Here is an 18,790-nt window from a genome sequence, read left to right on the forward strand (position 1 = left end):
TTCCACATTGAAAACTTGTATAAACCCTGGACAGGCAAGTGTGCCCACACTGTGCTGGACCTAAAACTGGACCTCCGAGAGCCCTGAGCACAACACACCACCACATGAAGTTGGAGGAAACAAGTGGCTCCACCTGAAGAAGTCATTGATGCACACAGGAACACACGACAGGAAGAAGAGCACCAGCTTTTTAGGGTCTGGTGAAACAGAAATGTGCCGCAACTCCAGTACCTGCTGTTCTGATGTTACGTATTCTCAGAAAAACAGCACTTTTTAAAATTTTAGGCAAAACTTTCCTAAAAAAGCAAGCAAGAAATAATTCTGAAAATATTCATCTGTGAAGGATGTGAAACCGCACTGTATCAAATGAGCCACTCTATGCAGGATGGTGTCTGTGCCTGCTTCTCACTTAGCACGCAGAGACCCAGAAAGCCAACAAGTTGTGTGTGGAAGGTGTCTGGTGCCACAGGTGTTCTGGGGGGTGGCAGGTGCTCACTGCTTCATCCTCTAACACTCCTGAGGTCATCATCACCAGGAGCTCCTAAGGCGGAACACATGCCCCAGGACATGCAAAGGTGACAAGAACCAGCTCAAGCTTGATGCCTGACCCCAGGCAGGCCCCAGGCCCTCCCTAAAGTAGTCTGAGCAGAGCAAAAGCTCTTACTATTTCCATCTGTTATAGAGGCTACAGCAGTTTTCTTTCTGCTTACTGGTCTTGCCCATTGCTTGGTGTCATATAAAATACAGAAATAATAGAAATTTAATGAGTCAATTTTATAAAGGGCTAGTGATTTTACATATTTAGGTTTGCAGCTAGCTTTGTTATTAAGAATTAAAAGCTTTGAGAACATATTAATAATAACAATGTGCACTTCCATACTGTCAGCTAATTTGTATGGCATCTTGATAAAATAGGTAATTACTATTTCCTTTTCATTTGGACAAATAACCATAACTATTCAGGCATTCTTAAGTAATGGCTAAAGAAAATTCCTCTCAAACATACAAGGTGTGACTTTAAGTTAATGAAATGAGCACATATGCCTTTGCTTCCCTTTTGAGAAGCACAAAAGTCTCCTGTTCTCCTTTAATTGCCATTTGAAACTTCAAAATAAATACAACATTGATGCTAAAATGCAAGAAGTACAATTACAATGATTTTGGAGTACACCTCTTCAAACGCCGGGCTCCCTAAGTGGTGGTCACTCTCCTCCCAGGCCCCAATTCTTTAGGTGCACTGCACTGCCTCACCTCAGCTACCTGGTAGAGGGCTCTGCTCACTTCACTTGTTTTTCACCTTTACAGGGAAGGCCTTATAATGAGCATGTCATCTGTGAATTAGCAAGTGCATGTCTAACAAAAAGCAGAAAACCAAAAATATGGCAAAGAACCAAAGCATAATGAAACACTCCAAGGAGAAATAGCAAGCTGGGCTTTTACCTTTTTGCATTCTGTGTTAGACATACATCCTATCTCAGGGATGGAAGACAAAATGCTACACAAGATCTTTTGTGAAGACCTTCCTAGGGCTGGCTCATTCTTTGATTTGTCCCTTTACCTCTCCCCTCACCATTTATTGTACAGCTCTGACAATGCAGACTGAAAGCTGAATAAAAACACATTCACTACTTTAAGAAGGTCAAAGTTCTACAGAGGAACTTATTGCCCAAAGAGGATTCAACTTTTAAAAACAACACACAGTCAGAAATGCATTTATATTGCAATTCACTATGCACAGATTCACAAACACACCCAAAATATCAAAAGAAAAGCTTCACAAAAATAATACTATTATCCTAAGAAATGCAGATTGATGTTTCCTCTCCCTTTTTAAAATTCATGACCCATTAAAGGTGGTAAACCAGTCTGAAAATCGGGTCCCCAAAAAGAAGCAGGTTGAGATTTAGTTCCCTGCCTGAGAAGCTATCACAAGCAGTGGAGATGGCTCAAGCTGGCTCCAGGGAGCTTTGCAGAGGGCAGGGAGCTGGAACACTTTGGCATATTCTTTGTACAAAAGTGAATTAAAAGCTCTGAGTTACAAATCACAGGCACACGATTTAAAAATCTCTTAAAATCCACTCTCAGAGGAGAGATTTATCAAATATATATGCATATGAAAAAATAATTATTTCAACATAATTGTCTGCTGATGAATGAGGTGATTCTTGCTGTTCCTATAAGTGAAAACAATCAAAGGACAGAAATGTTCCCGGGCCTCTGTCTCTTGGAGGCCTTGTCTGGCAGGACTTCAGGAGCCTCTGCAGCTGCTGGGCTGCAGTCTGCCGGTACATGTGGTCTCAGTCACTCTTCACCTCTGCTCTTAGAGGCAGAAAGCAGAACCCCACTGCCTACAGTGAGACTCAGGAGTCTGCCCAAGTTCTTGAGCAGCCCGGCAGGGCCAGGGCACCAGGCTGCAGAAAACGGAAGCACTACTGTTACTACTGACAATTGTCATTCAAGTCTTCCAGACTCAAACTCACAATGGATTTGCCATTCAATACATATTTTTAAAATATGTATTGAAGTATTCAATACATATAAAATATGTATTCACATAAGTTTTTAACATCTGATCTTCAATGTTGAGAAAACGACAAAGTGGAAGTGCTTCGGTGGTACACAGGTCAACAAAACATTGTGTGCCAGTAAAAATTTCTACATCTTGTTTTTATCACATTTATTTTGAATCAACTACTGTTGCTCTTACCCACTTGAAAAACTCTGCCTCAAAAGAAATAAACAAAAATGCCAGTCTGTCCCCATGGAAAATAGATTTTTTTTAAAAAGTCTTTATTTTCCCTTTTGAAAAATCTGTCTCCTTTAAATAGCATTTGAAATTTCAAAATAAATAAAACATTACGACTAAAATGAAAGCAGCAAAATGGTTTTGAAATTCACAACCTATCTCTTCAGAGCACATAGATCATCTTCTGGAAATTCTCAATGCCAACTCTCCCACCATGACTGCCACCACCCTGAGGACCTCAGGTCTGTGTGTGGTGAGAGAGGAGAAAAGGGTCTCAGAAAGAGGTCCCCTCTCCTGCCCCTAGTCTCACTCTTTATAAGCTCGAGTGTGTGCCATAGGATCCAGACCATATCTTGCTCAATCCTATACTGGGGAACAAAAGGTCTTTAGGAAAGGCCTTCCCTGGGACTAACTAGTTGTATAGTAAGTGCCAGTGAAGGGAGTAGTCACGCTGCTCTGGAAACCAGCTGAAGAGATCGGGTCTGCGCAGTCTGTCTGTTGTGTGGGGGGTGTGGGGCTCTGGGGAACAGGCATGAGGAGCAAGAGCCAGGAAAGCTCTCCCACGGAGGAGACAGGATGGGCACTAGATTCTGCCAGGCACAGTAAAGAGGACCAGAATTCCCAGGCAAAGAGAAGAGCATGCAAGGTGCAGTCCAGGCTGTGAGGCTAAAACGTTAATTATTATGTAAGAGGGATGAAATGATCTTCCATTAATTCCTAAGGAGCTCAAACTTTTATCCTATGCTCCAGAAATCTTCAACACACTCACAGACAGGGATCCATTACTAGAGAATGTCAAGCAGAATGGGCTGTCAACAAGAAAGTTTACAAACCACTGACTTTGAAAGCAATCGCTTCCAGATTCAAGGACATTTCTATCTAGAATCATTTTCATTCACCTGAATTTAAAATATCCATGCTTCCGGGAGATCTACACTCTAGGAGACAGCCAACAAAACAACTAACAGCCAGACTCTTCTATGATAGGCAAGGCTACATAAACCTCTGTAACTATGGGAAACCAAGTAGTCTTGATAAAGGACTTCCTACTAATCACAATCCGCATCTGCACACATTTAACAGGATAGATTTCATAAGCGGAAAATAAAAAAACTTTTTTTTTTTTTAATTTAGAAAGAACATGCATACAGAATTTTCCTACTTCTCTTATCTCCAATCCATGTTGAAGACTTACTCCTCTGTGACAACCCACCTGGCTGAGCTATTTATTACATGGGATAGACAGGGCAGTGAAGCTCCTGGGGAGGGCTGGAGTAATGGGGGAGCCTTCATGCCCCATTGCAGGCTGAGTCAATAAGCAGGGTCCTCAGAGCTGCAGAGTAAAAGGAAGCCGCTGCAGGCAGTGATCACACATTTCCCAGATTCACACACCTACATTCTTGGGCAGTGATCAGTGGCATCACAGAAGGTGACAGTAAGCAGATGGACAGGTAAGAAGGGAAGTATCAGTTGGAGTAAGGGATCATAGTGGCCTGGCAGAGCGCAAAGCAAAGAAAGACAGAGGTTAAAGATTGTTTCCAAAGCTAACATGACAGAAATAAGTTACTAACAAACACAGCCCCACAGTGCCAAGTTCTCACATGGTCTTTAAATACCTCAGTGAAAGGGGCCCTGAAATTTTTCTTCGCTGGCTTGTCCAACATGCTCAAGAGCAAGCAGGGCTTCCCCATGCTGCAGAGGATTTCACCCGGGCTGCTCCTCCCTCTCGTTGGAGTTTCTGGAGGGGGCTGGGGCACTGTTAAGAGAGCTAAGACAACTGCAGCAGGAGCCTGGAAGCTGCTGCCACCGCTGTCACAGCAGGAGGTGACACACCTTGGTGCCAAGGAGAAATCCAGCCATGGCTGCTGAAATTCTGTGACATCTGCACTGATTTCTTCTGCTTCTAAGCAGCCGTGCAGGGGGACATCTAACAAGGGTAGGTTACAAACAATGGCTGCATCATGAGAAGAATTTAGAGGAATGATACTCCAACAAGTTTTCATGAAATTAGAAACCAAGCAGGTGCCTAAGAAACCACTGCCATCAACATGGGTGTCACTAAGCAGACTCTACTCATTTCACAGTGAGCCCCAGGACCTCTATGGTGAAACAGAGGTTAAAAAAAAAAAAAAAAAACAGACATTCCTACGTTTTCTTAAAGTGTACCTCCATCTAACTAACAAGAAGGCAGTTCCATGTGATACTCTGATTAAGTTCATTATTTTGAAAGACTCTGGGATCATTTTCCCTGGATGTTGACCTCTCTAAAAAACGGCACTGAGTTCTCCCACTTGAGACTCTCTTCCTGGGAATACTTCCATGTGCAGGCAGCCCCCAATGTGCACAAGGGAAGGACTGCTGTGGACTTCAACCTCCTACAGGACCCACCATGGAGAAGACACCCACTGAGATCCCCAGGCAGAGAAGGTTTTGTGAGCTGCTCAAGGACTCACAGCTAATTAATTAGAAGCCTAGATCCCAAGCCAGGCAACCTTGCTTAGAGGACATTCTCTTAACCACTTCTCCTCCCAGTTCTCCATTAACAGTGTGGGGAAGGGTCATTCGATCTCCTTGGATATAAAGACAGAATATAAAGTTCACCAAGTGAACCAAGAGGTATTAGCAGCAGATCTGGGATAAGATGCTAAAAATGTGTGTGAGGGCTGGGAAGAGGGATCTGGTGGAAATAGAAGTGCCCCCCTCAAATAAGAAGTTCAAGCATGAAAACAAAATATATGAAAAGTTGAAAATACTACTTCAAACTAGTTGCCTTTACTAGATGTCAAAGATGAGTTGTTAGTCCAGCGATGAAAGCACACAAAAATTTTTGGAGTTCTTTTCTTTTACACTAATAAACAGGTTTGGTAGGAGATACGGAGTTGATTTTTCTCTTGACCTTAAAGGACAAACATTAATTAGATGTTTGTGGTATTTACAACCTTTATAAAAACAAAGCTCTCTAATTTTCAAGTTTCTCTTCCTGAAAATATCATAGCAATTTCCAAAAAAAGATAGATACGATATTATATATTAGAATAGACAATGTAAACTAAAAGGAGACCAATAGAGTTAAAATTAATGTTTATAATAAGAATATTAAATGAGAGCTTGCTTATATAAAATAAAAGTATTAAAGATACCAGAGTAAATTCATGCTATTATGTAAGACATTTTAGCCTAGAATTAAACTGTAACCTAAATCTGCTTTGTTCTAAATTTCACTTGGCCTTAGAAGTTTAGGAGACCAATGAATGGATAAAGAAAATGTGGTACATATACACAATGGCATACTACTCAGCCATAAAGAATAATGACATTATGGTATTTGCTGGTAAATGGATGGAACTGGAGACTATTATGCTAAGCAAAATAAGCCAGTTCCCAAATATCAAAGGACAAATGTTTCTCTGATATGTGGAAGATAATCCAAAATAAAGTGGTAATGGGAGAAGGGAGATTAAAAAAAAGAAGAAGAAAGAGAATTTTTTTAAAAAGGGAGAGGGAATTTTTTCACAATATAGGAAAGAACAATAGAGGATGAAGGGGATGGAGGAGAGGGGAAGAAGGGATAGGAAACAGGAAGAACAGTGAAATGATTCTAGCCAAACTTTCCTATGTGTATGCATGGATGTGGTATGATGGGTCCCGGCATTAGGTGTATACACAGGACACTCATTAAAAACAAACAAACAACAACTTCCCCCCAAAACTGTAAGTGGATTTTAGAGAGATTGGCGGAGTGCAGGGAAGGGAGTGAGGAAGGGGGAAAGTGCTGGAAACTGAATTGGAGCAGGCTACGTTCCATGCTTTTGTGATTATGTCAGGGAGTATGGTGTTGTATATAACTAAAAATAATTTTTAAAAAGTTTAGGAGAAATTGCTCTAAACTGAAAAATGTAACAGCCTTTGGTCCACTTAAGCTTTAAATCTTAAGTGTTATAAGAAAACAAATTTTCCTAAATATGCCTACAACAAAACCCTTTTTCAGAGGAAAGAAATGATTCAGAAAATTACTACAATTGAATGTTGTTAATTCAACTTTTCTGATGCTATATATTTTACATTTATATAAATGAAATAAAAGTTTCCTTGACAATAGTAACCCTTAGAATGTTCTCTAATACTTTTCCTATTTTCTTCTAAATAAAAAAGAAATCCTGATGGGCACTAATCATACAGATCACATGACCAACAGGGTCTGGAGATGGACCCTGTTTAAAACACCTGCGGATGCTTAAGTCTCATCAAGACCTGGGGGCATTTCCTCACAAGGCAGTTGAACTTCACTTGCCTCTGGGAGGCCTCAGAATGGTGACTGGATGCTGCCACTGCTCATTAGTTTTGCCATGGGATGGGCAACCAAAGGGGTTGCTCTTTGAGGCAATGCTCTGGCTGTGTTGCTGAAGACTGAGGGCTGCAGGCAAATCCCTCTCTGTCCTCCCCAGAGAAAATGGGAGTTGGCACTGCTCAGATGGGTGGAGAAAACTCCCTGGGGCTTTGGGGGTAAGTCTGGCCAGGTAAAGGCTGAGTGTGCTGGCCTTATCCTGCATGAACACAGGCCTGGGCAGACTGTCCCTGCCCCTACCTCTGCTGTGCCCTCACACTTCCACCTCATGGCTTATCTCTCACTTCAAAGTATGTAAGAACTGATTTCACCTTTAATTTTCTTACAAGCAGAAGAAACTTTGCTCTCCCCTCACTTCCACCCCCAGACAAAATCTTAGACAAACCCATACATAAAATGCAGCTGGAAGGATGTGGCAGAGTCTCGTGTGACCCTCCATCTCCTGGCTCACCCTTCAGTCCCTTGGATTCAAGTAGGCCTCTACCAGACCCTCCGCCTCCCTAGAAAAGCAGCAGGAACTAGTGCCCGAGGCTCTCAAAGGCTATCAGACCACTGTGACATCTGTGCTCTCGCCAACCCTCCCTTGCTCACTTCACTAAATCTCGCCACAATATAGAACTCCCTAAAACTGCAGCAAGTGGCACTCCAGCAGGAGCCCATGTAAAGAGATGCTTCTGAAACTCACTCTACCCTTAGTCACCCTCTACCGCTCTGATGAACTGTCAGATAGAAAAGAACATCGGCCACACCCAGTGGGTCCTGCTTCCCACTGCCTACCATACCCCATACCTCAGTATTAGCCTGCACTGACAGAGCAGACCAACAAAGCTCCAGATAACCACTGTTCACAGAAAACATGATTCCAAAAAAACAACTGAATCATTACAAGCTTTATGTTACTGTAAAAGTATGAAAACAGGTTTCACTATAGCTAAGCTGGATTATTTCTTACTCCTTTCTTCTAGCAAGAAAACACGCAATTAATTATTTAGACTCAGCAATTCTAGCAGCACCTAGAAAAAAAAGAGAGCTCTAGTGTCCTCTCTTATCAGCCCTGAGGGGTTGAGACAGGCTAGGGACAAGGTGTGGGAAGTTTTCTGATGCTGTTACTAAGCTCACCTTCACAGTGACACTTTTTATGATCGTAAAGCAAATCATCTGTCACTTATATCTTACATATGGGGGCTTCTAAGGGAGTGAAATCTTAAAAAGGCTGAAATTAAGTGATTCATCATGTTGAGTGGAAAAAATACTGCTTCTAGTGAAAAAAAATGAAGAGATTATGAGAGTATAGAAGTGGAGAAAGTTATTTGGATAAACTACTTACGATAGTTTAGTAGGTAGCAAAGTTAAGATTCTGACAAAATTGATTATCATACTGTCACTGGTTCTAACATTAACAATTTAACTTTTTAATGTCTCCTCCTATAAGGGAATTCCTACTTCCCCAATATACTTAATTACTTATATCATGTCATTTCCAATATTTTAGAAACTCAAATGAAGATCTTCACATTTTTTTCATAATTAATACTTTGACATAAGTTTCAAAATGATGTCTGGAAATGAAAAATAAAAATGTACCTTTTCCAATTCTCTTGGTATTCGCATACAAGTGTACACTCTTTCTCTTCTTTCTGTATACTTGGCCTCGTTATGTTCGAGGAAGTACCCTCTTGTTAGTTCAGCACTGAGGAACCTCAACAATGAAAGCTCTACAGAAAAAAAAAAATGACACAAAACAAAAAGAACAGTGTTTATCAAGGAACATACAGGCTAGCTGGGGCCACAGTAATACATACATAAAACAAAGAGAGAACCAATTTATAATTCTGTTCCTAGAACCATCTACACACAGTGAGCAGCAACTGGTGCTGGGAAAGCTGTGTGTGGTGTGAACTGGAAACGCCATAGCCCATGGAAAGGACTGCTTCCTGAGAGCCAGGAGACTCTGAAAAGAGTTTCGAGAGCCTGGTCCTGGGTCTTAAGAGGGATACAGGACCTGGACTGATGGACAGATGGCAGAGGAAAAGAGCAGCTACCAAGAATCTATCAGGTGAACATGCAGAGAGTCCACGGGAACCAGGCTTCCTGGCAGGCACTGCCAGAGGCCAAGAGCCACACGGTGTGAACCCCAGGAACACTGCGCACACCGTGGCAGTCGCAGATCTGCCTCAGAGATCCTGCACAAGCAGCCAACCATGGCATTTCCTGTGTGAGGGCTTACAACAGGATGGTCACAGCAGCTGAACCAAGCCACTGGCATTCAGACCGGGGACACCTCCCTCTCCCAGAGTCTTCCTATCCACCCAGCTTCCTGTTCCTCAGAAGCAAATCCAGCCAACAGCCCCTAATCTCAGTTGAGGAAAGCAAGGCCAAGACAGGCTGAAGTCTCTCCCCCAACTACAACTGGAGGCTCAAAATGGGGGTCCTAGGGGTATGCCTGGCCCTGACTCTACCCAGAGTTACCCTTCCCCGACAGCCCACCACCTCAGCAGCGCTTCTTCCCACTCCTACTCTGCAGGAGACCAAACTCCTTTCCAGAACTCAGGATACCAAAAGGTTTCAAACTGCTCTCTGGCTGTTCCTGTGCTCTCTTGCTACTAAATGGAGTAATGAAGTTTCCTCCCAAAATGACAGAGGAAGGTTGGTTTCATTTATGTGTATTTGCTTAAGGAGCTGCATCTTGCACTGAGTGCCAGAAGCTAGGCTGTGCGTGCGGGGAAAGTGTTGATAGTCAAAAACACCCTTAGAAGAGGACTGAGCTGTCCCTGAACAGGAGGTCTGAAACAACTCACTCCTCTGGGACTGGAAGAGATCCCTACTTCTACCAGCATCGTGTTAAGTGACTTGTTTTATGTCTTCTGTAAGTATACACACACACACCTTTAAACACTACATTCGTAGTCTGTTTGAAGAGTTACTGGCACCATATTTAAAGATGATCTTATGAACACAAAAAGTAGAATTAATCAAAATGTCCAACCATTAGAACTGCTTCATAAATAACAATGTTATCAGTTTTAAAAAAAGAGAGAATTGGAAATCCAATGGCAAAAGAAGAGAACACCAGTTTCTTAGGAGAAGAGACCCCCGACTGGGACAACAGTTCTGAGACTGGGGAGGAACTTCAGGTGCCCACTCAGCCAGCCCTGGTAGATATCCAGCCTCTACTCTGTTTGTGGGTCACAGTGATGGTAAAGGGTGGCCCAGCAGGTGCCTGAACCGCAGCTCCTGACAGAAGAGGTGCCATGGTGCAGTCACAGCCAGGAGGGCTCTAGGTGCTACATACAGACGCACATAAGTACAAGGACAGAAGCTGGGCAGCCTCAGGGTCTGAGACAGAGGTAAAGGCACTCACACAATAACTTTAAATTTAAAAAAGCAAATTAAGTAAAAAGGCTTAGATAGCTACCTAGTTTATTTGGAAAATGATCTTCCACAATGGTGTCTCCCTTGGTGCATGCAGAGGCCAGCTTTTACCATAATCCACTCTGTTATGACCCACAAGAAAAGCATGGAGTCAGCAACGAGAAGAAGGGGCTCCAGACCGGCCCCCTCAATTTCACAGAAGAGAAAACTTATGCTCAGGCAGCTCTGTGACACCTGCTTCCTGCCTGCCTTCCACAGAGATCACTGAGGGACTGACCATGTCTGTATGGATGCATATGAAAACCGCAAAGACTACCACAATGTCTTGAACCACTTACTGTTCACTTTATAAGTTCTACAGTGTTCACCACTTCTGGCTTGGCCGGTATCTAATGTTTACTGATGCTATTTCTGCAGTCCTGTTTCTATGGTTGAACAATAAACAGTTTCTGTAAGAAACAAAAGTGTTTCAACTACATTATAAATACCTAACAATAGTTGGAGTTCATCTCCAGAAATAAGAATTTTTATTAAAACTAATTTTGCACCACAACAGAGAATGTTAAAACATCAAATGATAAAAACATAGTTTGACCCCCCCATAACTATGAAACAGGTTCTAGAGTTAAGCCCATTTTGCAGATGAAGAAACCAAGGCAGAGAGAAGCCAAGGAGGTCTCTACGAAGTCTATTCCTAAGGACGTGCCCTTCGTCACTATTTTATGCTGCCTATCACTGTCAGGTGCTGTGAACAGGAGCCTGTGTTCTTTCTGGAAAACTAGACATCCCCCTTTCCCTGTGCTGCCACAGCACCTGGGCTGACTTCTGTGACACCGCACCACTTACCATTCAGCTGCCTCACAAGACCATGAAGTTCTTGAGAGCAATGCTATGTACCGCTATATTCCAAATGTCCAGCCTTGAGCGAGCTCTGACAGAAGGGGTTATCTCTGAGCACAATAAATGCTTGGCTGATGGGATGGAGAACAATTCTAGAAGATAGGATAATGTAACTCTAAGAAACAAACAAAACAAAACAACCCCAAGCCTCCAGGTATCAAATGTCTCAAGAGCTTTCCCTTATCTCCTCTCACCAACTCTTGGAGAAGAGGCTCTGTTTAAAGGATCCAGACACTTCATGTGGAGGCACAGAACAACTTACAAAGGCCTTGCTTCCAGTACTTCAAGTAATTTTCACAACGATTAAGGGGGCAATTAACGTCATTCACATTTTACAAATGAAGAAACAGAGAAAGTTGAGAAACTTGATCAAAGTCACTGAAAAGTTAAGGGCAAAAGTGGACCAGAACCTAGATCTGAACCATGTTCAGCATGCTGTCTCCCCTACATCCTAATCATCATCCATCTATCCAGCAAACATTGAGAGAACATGACCTAGTCCCGAATGGGTTTTGATTCCTGTGGAAGGAAGAGGACCGCACTGCCTGGCGCCCAGTTATCAGGCTGACCCATCCCTCTGCTCTCCCTCACCCTTGCAGAGGCTGTATTCTGCAGTATGTTACCATCGTTGGCACACCTGTGACTTCGTTTTGCTTTGTTAAACATTGTTCTCTAGCATTCTGCATGCCTGTCTCAATTATCTGCCCTGTGATTTGGGGTATCACTTCCTGATCATTATTAAGGAGAGCTATTATTCTTCGCCTGTGGGTACCACCCTTCAAGAACTCTGCCAGAGGAGTACACCTCAACTTTTCCTGTGCCTGGTGGCATTTCATTCTTTCTTAGCAAAGGAGTCGTTCTCATTTGTTACGCCATACATCTACTTTCCATTTTAAGAGCATTCTTTTCCAAAATAAAAGAACCCAAATATTTATTTTCTGAACTTTTTAGATGTCAAAAAAATTGTTCATTTATCCAGATCTTAAGAAGAAAAAACAACATTCAAAAAACTCTATTAAAAATAGGGATAGCTGGACGCAGTGGTGAGGCTGAGGCAGGAGGATCCTGAGTTCAAAGCCAGTCTCAGCAACAGCGGGACCCTAAGAAATTCAGCGAGACCCTGTCTCTAAATAAAATATAAAACAGGGCTAGGGATGAGGCTCAGTGGTTGAGGACCTGTGAGTTCAATCCCTGGTACCAAAAAAAAGGGGGGCGGATTTTAGTATTTAATTATAACGTAAGTGCTTCTACATTAGAGCTAAGGCTTGTCAATTATGAATATTTAACATAAGAAAAGTAATATCAATCATAAATGCAAATCAATTCCTCCAGCATATTTTTAATCAATTCTCAGCTTTCCCCATAGAACTCCTCTATAATTCAGTTAAGCTGAAAACAAATATAGTGTGAATTTCTTCTTCCTCACCTTTAAAAGAATTATTATGCTTAATTATTTTCCAAGACAGCTTAGAAATAACAACCTAGGTAAAATAAATATTAAAAGCAATGAGTAATCATAAATATATTTATATATTCAGTAATATGTCTAAATATATCATTCTTAAAATAGCATTGCACAGTGAAAAAGTAAGTTGGAAAGTAATACTAGTTAACTGTTAAGAAAATATGAACCATGCAAATATCCAGTTTTTTTAGCTGAAATATTTTATAGACTCTATTATGGTTACATTAAATAGTAAATGTAAATTTATTACATAATTTATTACACACCCTATGAAAGGCAAACTAAAAACTAGACTTTGGGGAATCAATATAATACCAATTCTGTCCTTTGAATTCAAATATAAGCAAAGGAAACATTTTTCATATTATACTCAAGTTACTATGCTCCTCAAAAAAAATGTTTATAGTCTCATTTCAGAAAGTAAAGAACAGGAAGAATATTCATGAATTTAGAGATGGAAAACAGGTACAAAATTAAAAAATAACTTTTCCAAGGACACAGATTACAAAGTAAAGGATTAAAAAAATGGGAAAGGTATACCAATAATATGATTGTTAATTGTTTAAAACATATTTGCCACAACGAACCACAAATGAGCTACTAGGACTGAATTTTGAAGGATAAACTAAGTTAAAATTAAATAATTTTAAAAAGATAATGAACTGATCAGAGACAAAAGAGAATAATTTTTCACTGTCTGTTTGGCTTACACATACTAATTAGTAAATCGAGTGAGAAGTTTAAAAGCAGAACAATAGGTTGTCAGAGAAAAGGAGCTAATTTTACTTATCTGTAGCAGGGTTGTGGTAATTTCTCAGCCATTTTCTAATTATTTTTATTTTCCTTTGTAAGTAAGAAATTATCTGCCTTTAGGTCACAATTTCAGAGTTAGTGGCCTTTAGTCATCCATTAGGATGAGTTGGGACCACAGGGATGATCATATAAATATTCTATGGAGGGTAAAGACTGGTTAAATGAAAACATATTTCAACAGGAAGAACTTACATTTTTCAATTACACAAGTAACAAGACATGAGGAATACCAATAGTTAAAACCTTTTTTTCCACTGGAAATCTTCTGTGAGGATTCCTAATAAGGAGGTCTGTTGGCTTTTCTGAGTTTCAATCATTCCTCCTGCCTCTGCCCAACCTCTTACAGTAAAGCAAGAGGTCCAATGATGGGTAAAGCAAAGAAGAAAACCAAGGACAGAAAACAGGTCTGAGCTGCAGAAACAATAGTCACCATGGAAAAAGAAACAGCACTCACTGTTCACCCAAACCCAATTCAGCCTTTTTGTTTACAAGGCAGACTGATCCCTATGAACCCAACAGTTGCCTAAGGAGGCTACTGCTTCAGCCTCACTGGCAGGTGTCACACTTATCTTACACTGAACCTTCTGTTAGGTCTCCACGGTGACTACGCCAACTTAGATAATTTAGGTACTATTTAGTAGTGACACTACGAAACAGAGCCAAATGGATTAGGCAAGCCATCTAAGCAAGCACTGGCTACAAAGCAATTCAATGACTGAACAAAGCCAAGAACACAGATTGCCTAACTCTCAGTCCCAAGGTGACTTGTTGGATGCCAATACCCAAAGGTGAATATGGCTACCCTTTTCCCTCCCAGAATTTCTGTGGATGAATCAAAGGGGGGACAAGGCCAAATCCATGATGATATGTAGTACTCATTATCTGTTCGTATGTCAAAAAGCAAAATGGAAAAATACAGCATTTTTAAGAATAGGAAAAAAAGAGAACCAAAGAAGTGAGAATGCAATTCTGGATGACCATCATCCCCAGAGTCCAAGGTGTGACCACTTTTAGGAAAGCTCAGTGGGTGCCCTGCTGTAAGGTGTAAGTACTAACATCAGAGTCAAGCTTTAACCTACTGCCAAGTGGTATCACAGTCAAAACAGAAGTTTTGAGAACTAAGTGAGAGAAGAGTTTGAAAAGAAACAATAAGAAAACCACACCTTATGTAGATAAATTCAGTTGGTATGTACATAAATTTGTATATTTATTTTTCTAAACATATAAATCAAGACAATCAGGAACAAAACCAAAAACAAAAAAATAAAGCTTAAATTCTACATTTTGATTTATTTTACTCAGCTGGAGAGTATGGATAAGCACTTAAATCATACATTCACTTGGGGAATCCTAGGCTGTTAGGACTGATGGACAAATATCTCATAATCAAAGCCCCAAATTCCCTGGAAGAAATGATAAAGGGGAGTTTGGAACTAAGTGATGTTTAGGCCAACAAGACACTAAGATATGACTTTCGAAAAGGAAAAACAAAGGCTGACCCAACTTGCAGAGGGACAACAGCACACTCATGGAGGACTTACTAGGAAGAACAGACTAGTGGTAACACCTTCAGTGTGACTGCCAACCTTGGAAGACTCCTCTGACTCAGGGAGAAATGCTTTATGTCCAACACTGGGTAGTGCCAGTCAAAGGCCCTCTGGCCAGGAAAACAGTGTTCTAAATTCTGGAAAGGAAGGGAAGATTACAGAGCAGAGAAGGGGCTGTGCTGGCAGAGCAGAGTGAACAAGGAAGAATGGCTAAATGAATTCTAATCTAGGGGGAAGCTTCCACCAATGCAGCATCAGAGTTACATGTAGACATGAGCTGCAACAGGAGCTCTAGACACCAGGGGACAGAGGAAGGAGATCATGCCAAGGCCCACTACAACACTAGTGGCTGGGGCCTCCAGCTGACATGTTCTTGGGAACATGCTCACCTAACTCCTAATCCCTAAGGCTAGTGTGACCTAACAAAACAGGAGTGACCACTGTCATCTCTCCTCATAAAACTGATGGAATTGGGGAAACAAGGAGGACCATCCCAACAGCTAAAGCTCTAGTGAAGACTCTAACCATGGGTTAAAACCCGGTCAAACATCTTCAGTACACCACGCTCAGGGAACCATGCTGGTGAAGAATGGGTGGAGTATGGGATGAAGTGTATGGAAATCCAGGTATCCAGACCCATCCCAGGTTTCCAGTTCCATCTCAGAAAGTCAGGGAAGGAGAATTATGTGCGATTCTACCAGCCCAAGGTCTGTGCTCATCAAAGGCTCTTGATAACTTCATTTTATCTTCATGCAAACAACAAACCAGCTTTTAAAATGTTGGCTTTCTTAAATTCAGAAATATTTTAAAGAAACTAAAGTGAAAACTGGTCAGATTTATTTCAATTTGCAGAGTGCTTTCAAAAGTCAAGTCTAAGCAAACAGGGAGCTGAGAGATTTAATGCTTTGTTTTATATCCTACGAATTCATAGACTCTAGCAAGCAAGTGTTTAACTGACAACTAAACCAAATAAAGAATTGTTGAGAAATTTCAAGTGGTTAACTAAAAAAGACCAAACAAGGTGCAGTCTGTATTTAAGTTCTCAAAGATATGAACCTATTTAAAAATGTGTCCAGTTCAGAGAATTAGCAAATCAATTAGGATCTCATCTGATCAGCCTCTTGGTCTTTTAAGTACTCCAGTAATTTCAACATCCAAGAACAATCAATGATGCATCAGCTTTATAACTTAAACACTTATGTGTGTGAACTGCAAGAAATAACAGCTAACACAGCCTCTATTCAGCTGTGTCAGTCTAGAATCAAATTTTTAATTGGAAGAAATTTAATAGACTTATGGTTCAGCTTGCTGTCCAAACTTGGAATTATGTAAGAATTAAAACACTCTAATTACTCTATATTCCATGAAACAAATATCTCTAGATCTTTTCTTTTAAGCTCTATCCAACTGCAATATGAATACAAATGCAATTAAAAAAAAAAACCTAAAACGCAAAGAAATTGTAATATGATAACATGCTTAAATGTGGTTATAGAAAATCGGGTTCAGAAGTGATGCAGATTTTCTCACGTGGATATAATCTTTTTTTTTTTTTTGGTCCAAGTTTTCAGTTCAGGAAAAGTTCACGTGAAACATTTTTTTGAGGAGTGCTAAATATTTCTGTTCTGGGAAAAATAATAAACTATTGAACTTCACGGTCATTGCCACCCTGCTAGCTGCGTGTGTGAAAAATCTATTTGGAGGGCAAGTTAACAGGTTTCTACGGCTCAAGTTCCTTTAAAATACGGAACAAAAAAGTCACCTTGGGTGAGCACGACTAGGAAAGCCCTGCGCTTCCCATTCCGGGCTCCTGGGGCGGCGATGCCCGCCGGCCTCCGGCTGGCCAGGCTGAGGGCGGGCAGCGCTCCCGCGGGGCACACCTGCCGGGCGCCGCCGCGGGGCCTCGGCCGCGCGCAGCCCGCCCGAGAGCTGTCAGCGGCCCCAGCAGCCTGGGACGCCGCCGCTCCACGCGCCCACGGCCCGGCGGCCCTGGAGCAGCGACGCCCGGGAGGAGCGGGCCGCAGACCCCGCCGCCCGCGCCCCTCGCCCCGCCGCGGCCTACGCGCCCGCCCGCCGGCTCACCTGCGCGGCCGCGGCGCTTCTCCCGCCTCCGGTCGCTCTCGTAGAAGCCCAGCGTCTCCGTGTGCTGAGGCGCTGGAGGAGGCCCGTGGCTGCCGCTCCCGCCCGGCTGCTCCGCTTCGCCTCGGCCGTCCCGCTCCTGGCCGTCCGCGCCGCCACCGCCACCTTCTCCCGGGGCGGCCGCGTCGCCGACGCCCGCCATGTTCCGAGCACAACAAACTGTCCCCACCGCCTCCCTCCAGCCGCCGGCCCGGCCTCCGCCTCCGGCCGGCCCCCTCCCCGACTCGCCCCGCCCCTCGCCGGAGCCCGGGCCGCCGCCGCCGCCATCCGTAGCCCGCCGGCCGGCGCGCGCCATTGGCGTCAGCGGCGCGTGCGAGGCCGCGGCCGCCGCCGCTGCCGCCACGGCCGCCGCCATCTTCTTCCTGCTTTCGCCGTGGCGAGCGGCGGCTTCCCTGGTCGCGGCGGGCTCGGCCGGCCGGGACGCTGGGCTGGGCTCCATGCAGCCGGGCCGCGCAGCCGGGGAGAGCGGGCGCCTCCGGGATTCGGGCCCGGGACCCGGCGGGAGCGGTGCGGGCGCGGCGACGGCGGCGTGCGGTGGGTCGGCTGCGGAGCCCGGGGGCGGTGGCCGCGGCGCCAGCTGCCCGCCGTCTGCGGGGTGTCCGGCCGCCCGCCCGGGGCCCCTTTTGCAGACTTGGTGCCCGGAGTGCGCCGGCGCCGCCCGCCCGGCCTTGGCAGCGCTGGCGCGGGCGCGGCGGCTGGGGCCGGGCTCCAGGTCCTCGACTCCCGCGAGCGCTGGCCTCGTGTGTCTGCTATTTTGTCTGCATCTCTCCTGCATATTTATGGTCGCCTGTCACATTGCCTGGCCGTTGACAGTTTCCAAAGCACTCGGGCAAGGAGCTGGGGGGAGCTTCACTACAGGTGGGGCAGCGGAGGGAACGCCACCCGCGGGGGACTCGGCCCGACGTGCGGGGTGCCTTGTGCGTTTAGCGCGCTGCGGACGCGACTGTCGGGAACCGGGCTGGATGGCCCTTGCCCACCACGGCGTCGGAGCTCCGTCACCTGGGCGCTTGGTGGGGCTGGACCAGTTTTTACCCGCTCCGGCGTGAGAAACCCCCGCCCGCCGCCGCGCTCCTGGGAGTGGAGTCGTCTCGGGCTCGGGGACCTTTGCCACCCGCTTACCCTCTTAGGGCTGCGCGCCCCAGTCGTGGGTAGTGGCACCCGATTTCCCGTATGCCATTTAGCAGCTCACCTGTGCTTTTGTAAACTTTGATTAGCAAAAGCAAAACTGATCCCTCCCAGACACCAAGCTGCCAGGAAATTTCCCTAGACCTGACAGCTCTGCGTAAAGCAAAGTCCAGCTCGAGTTGGTTCTCGAGAGCCGGAGGGTCCTGCTGTTGCAGGGCAAACACCACGTAGCGAACTCTAGCAAGTTCAAAAAGGGGGCTGCTCTGGGGAGCGCGCGGAGCGGGTGGGGGGGGGGGGTGGCAGAGCCGGGCGGTCTGACCGCGAGGCTGGAGGCTGGG

General features: G+C 44.1%; 1 protein-coding gene across 2 annotated transcripts in view; it reads right to left on the reverse strand.

The window, feature by feature from the left end:
* Positions 1–18,075, reverse strand: part of TAPT1 (transmembrane anterior posterior transformation 1) — a 55,201-nt gene extending 37,126 nt beyond the window's left edge. Inside the window, exons 1-2 of one of the 2 annotated variants that reach the window (XM_081303508.1) lie at positions 17,271–18,075; positions 8,676–8,806 (exon numbers count right to left, since the gene is read on the reverse strand). In XM_081303508.1, the coding sequence (XP_081159634.1) occupies positions 8,676–8,806; positions 17,271–17,766 (627 nt within the window). In that variant the 5' untranslated portion in view covers positions 17,767–18,075. The remainder of the gene's footprint in view (positions 1–8,675; positions 8,807–17,270) is intronic. The other variant, XM_081303509.1, reaches the window with a different exon arrangement.
* Positions 18,076–18,790: the final 715 nt, after the last annotated feature.

Source organism: Spermophilus citellus, assembly GCF_964194105.1.
Source record: "Spermophilus citellus genome assembly, chromosome: 8".
Classification (NCBI taxonomy): Eukaryota; Metazoa; Chordata; class Mammalia; order Rodentia; family Sciuridae; genus Spermophilus; species Spermophilus citellus.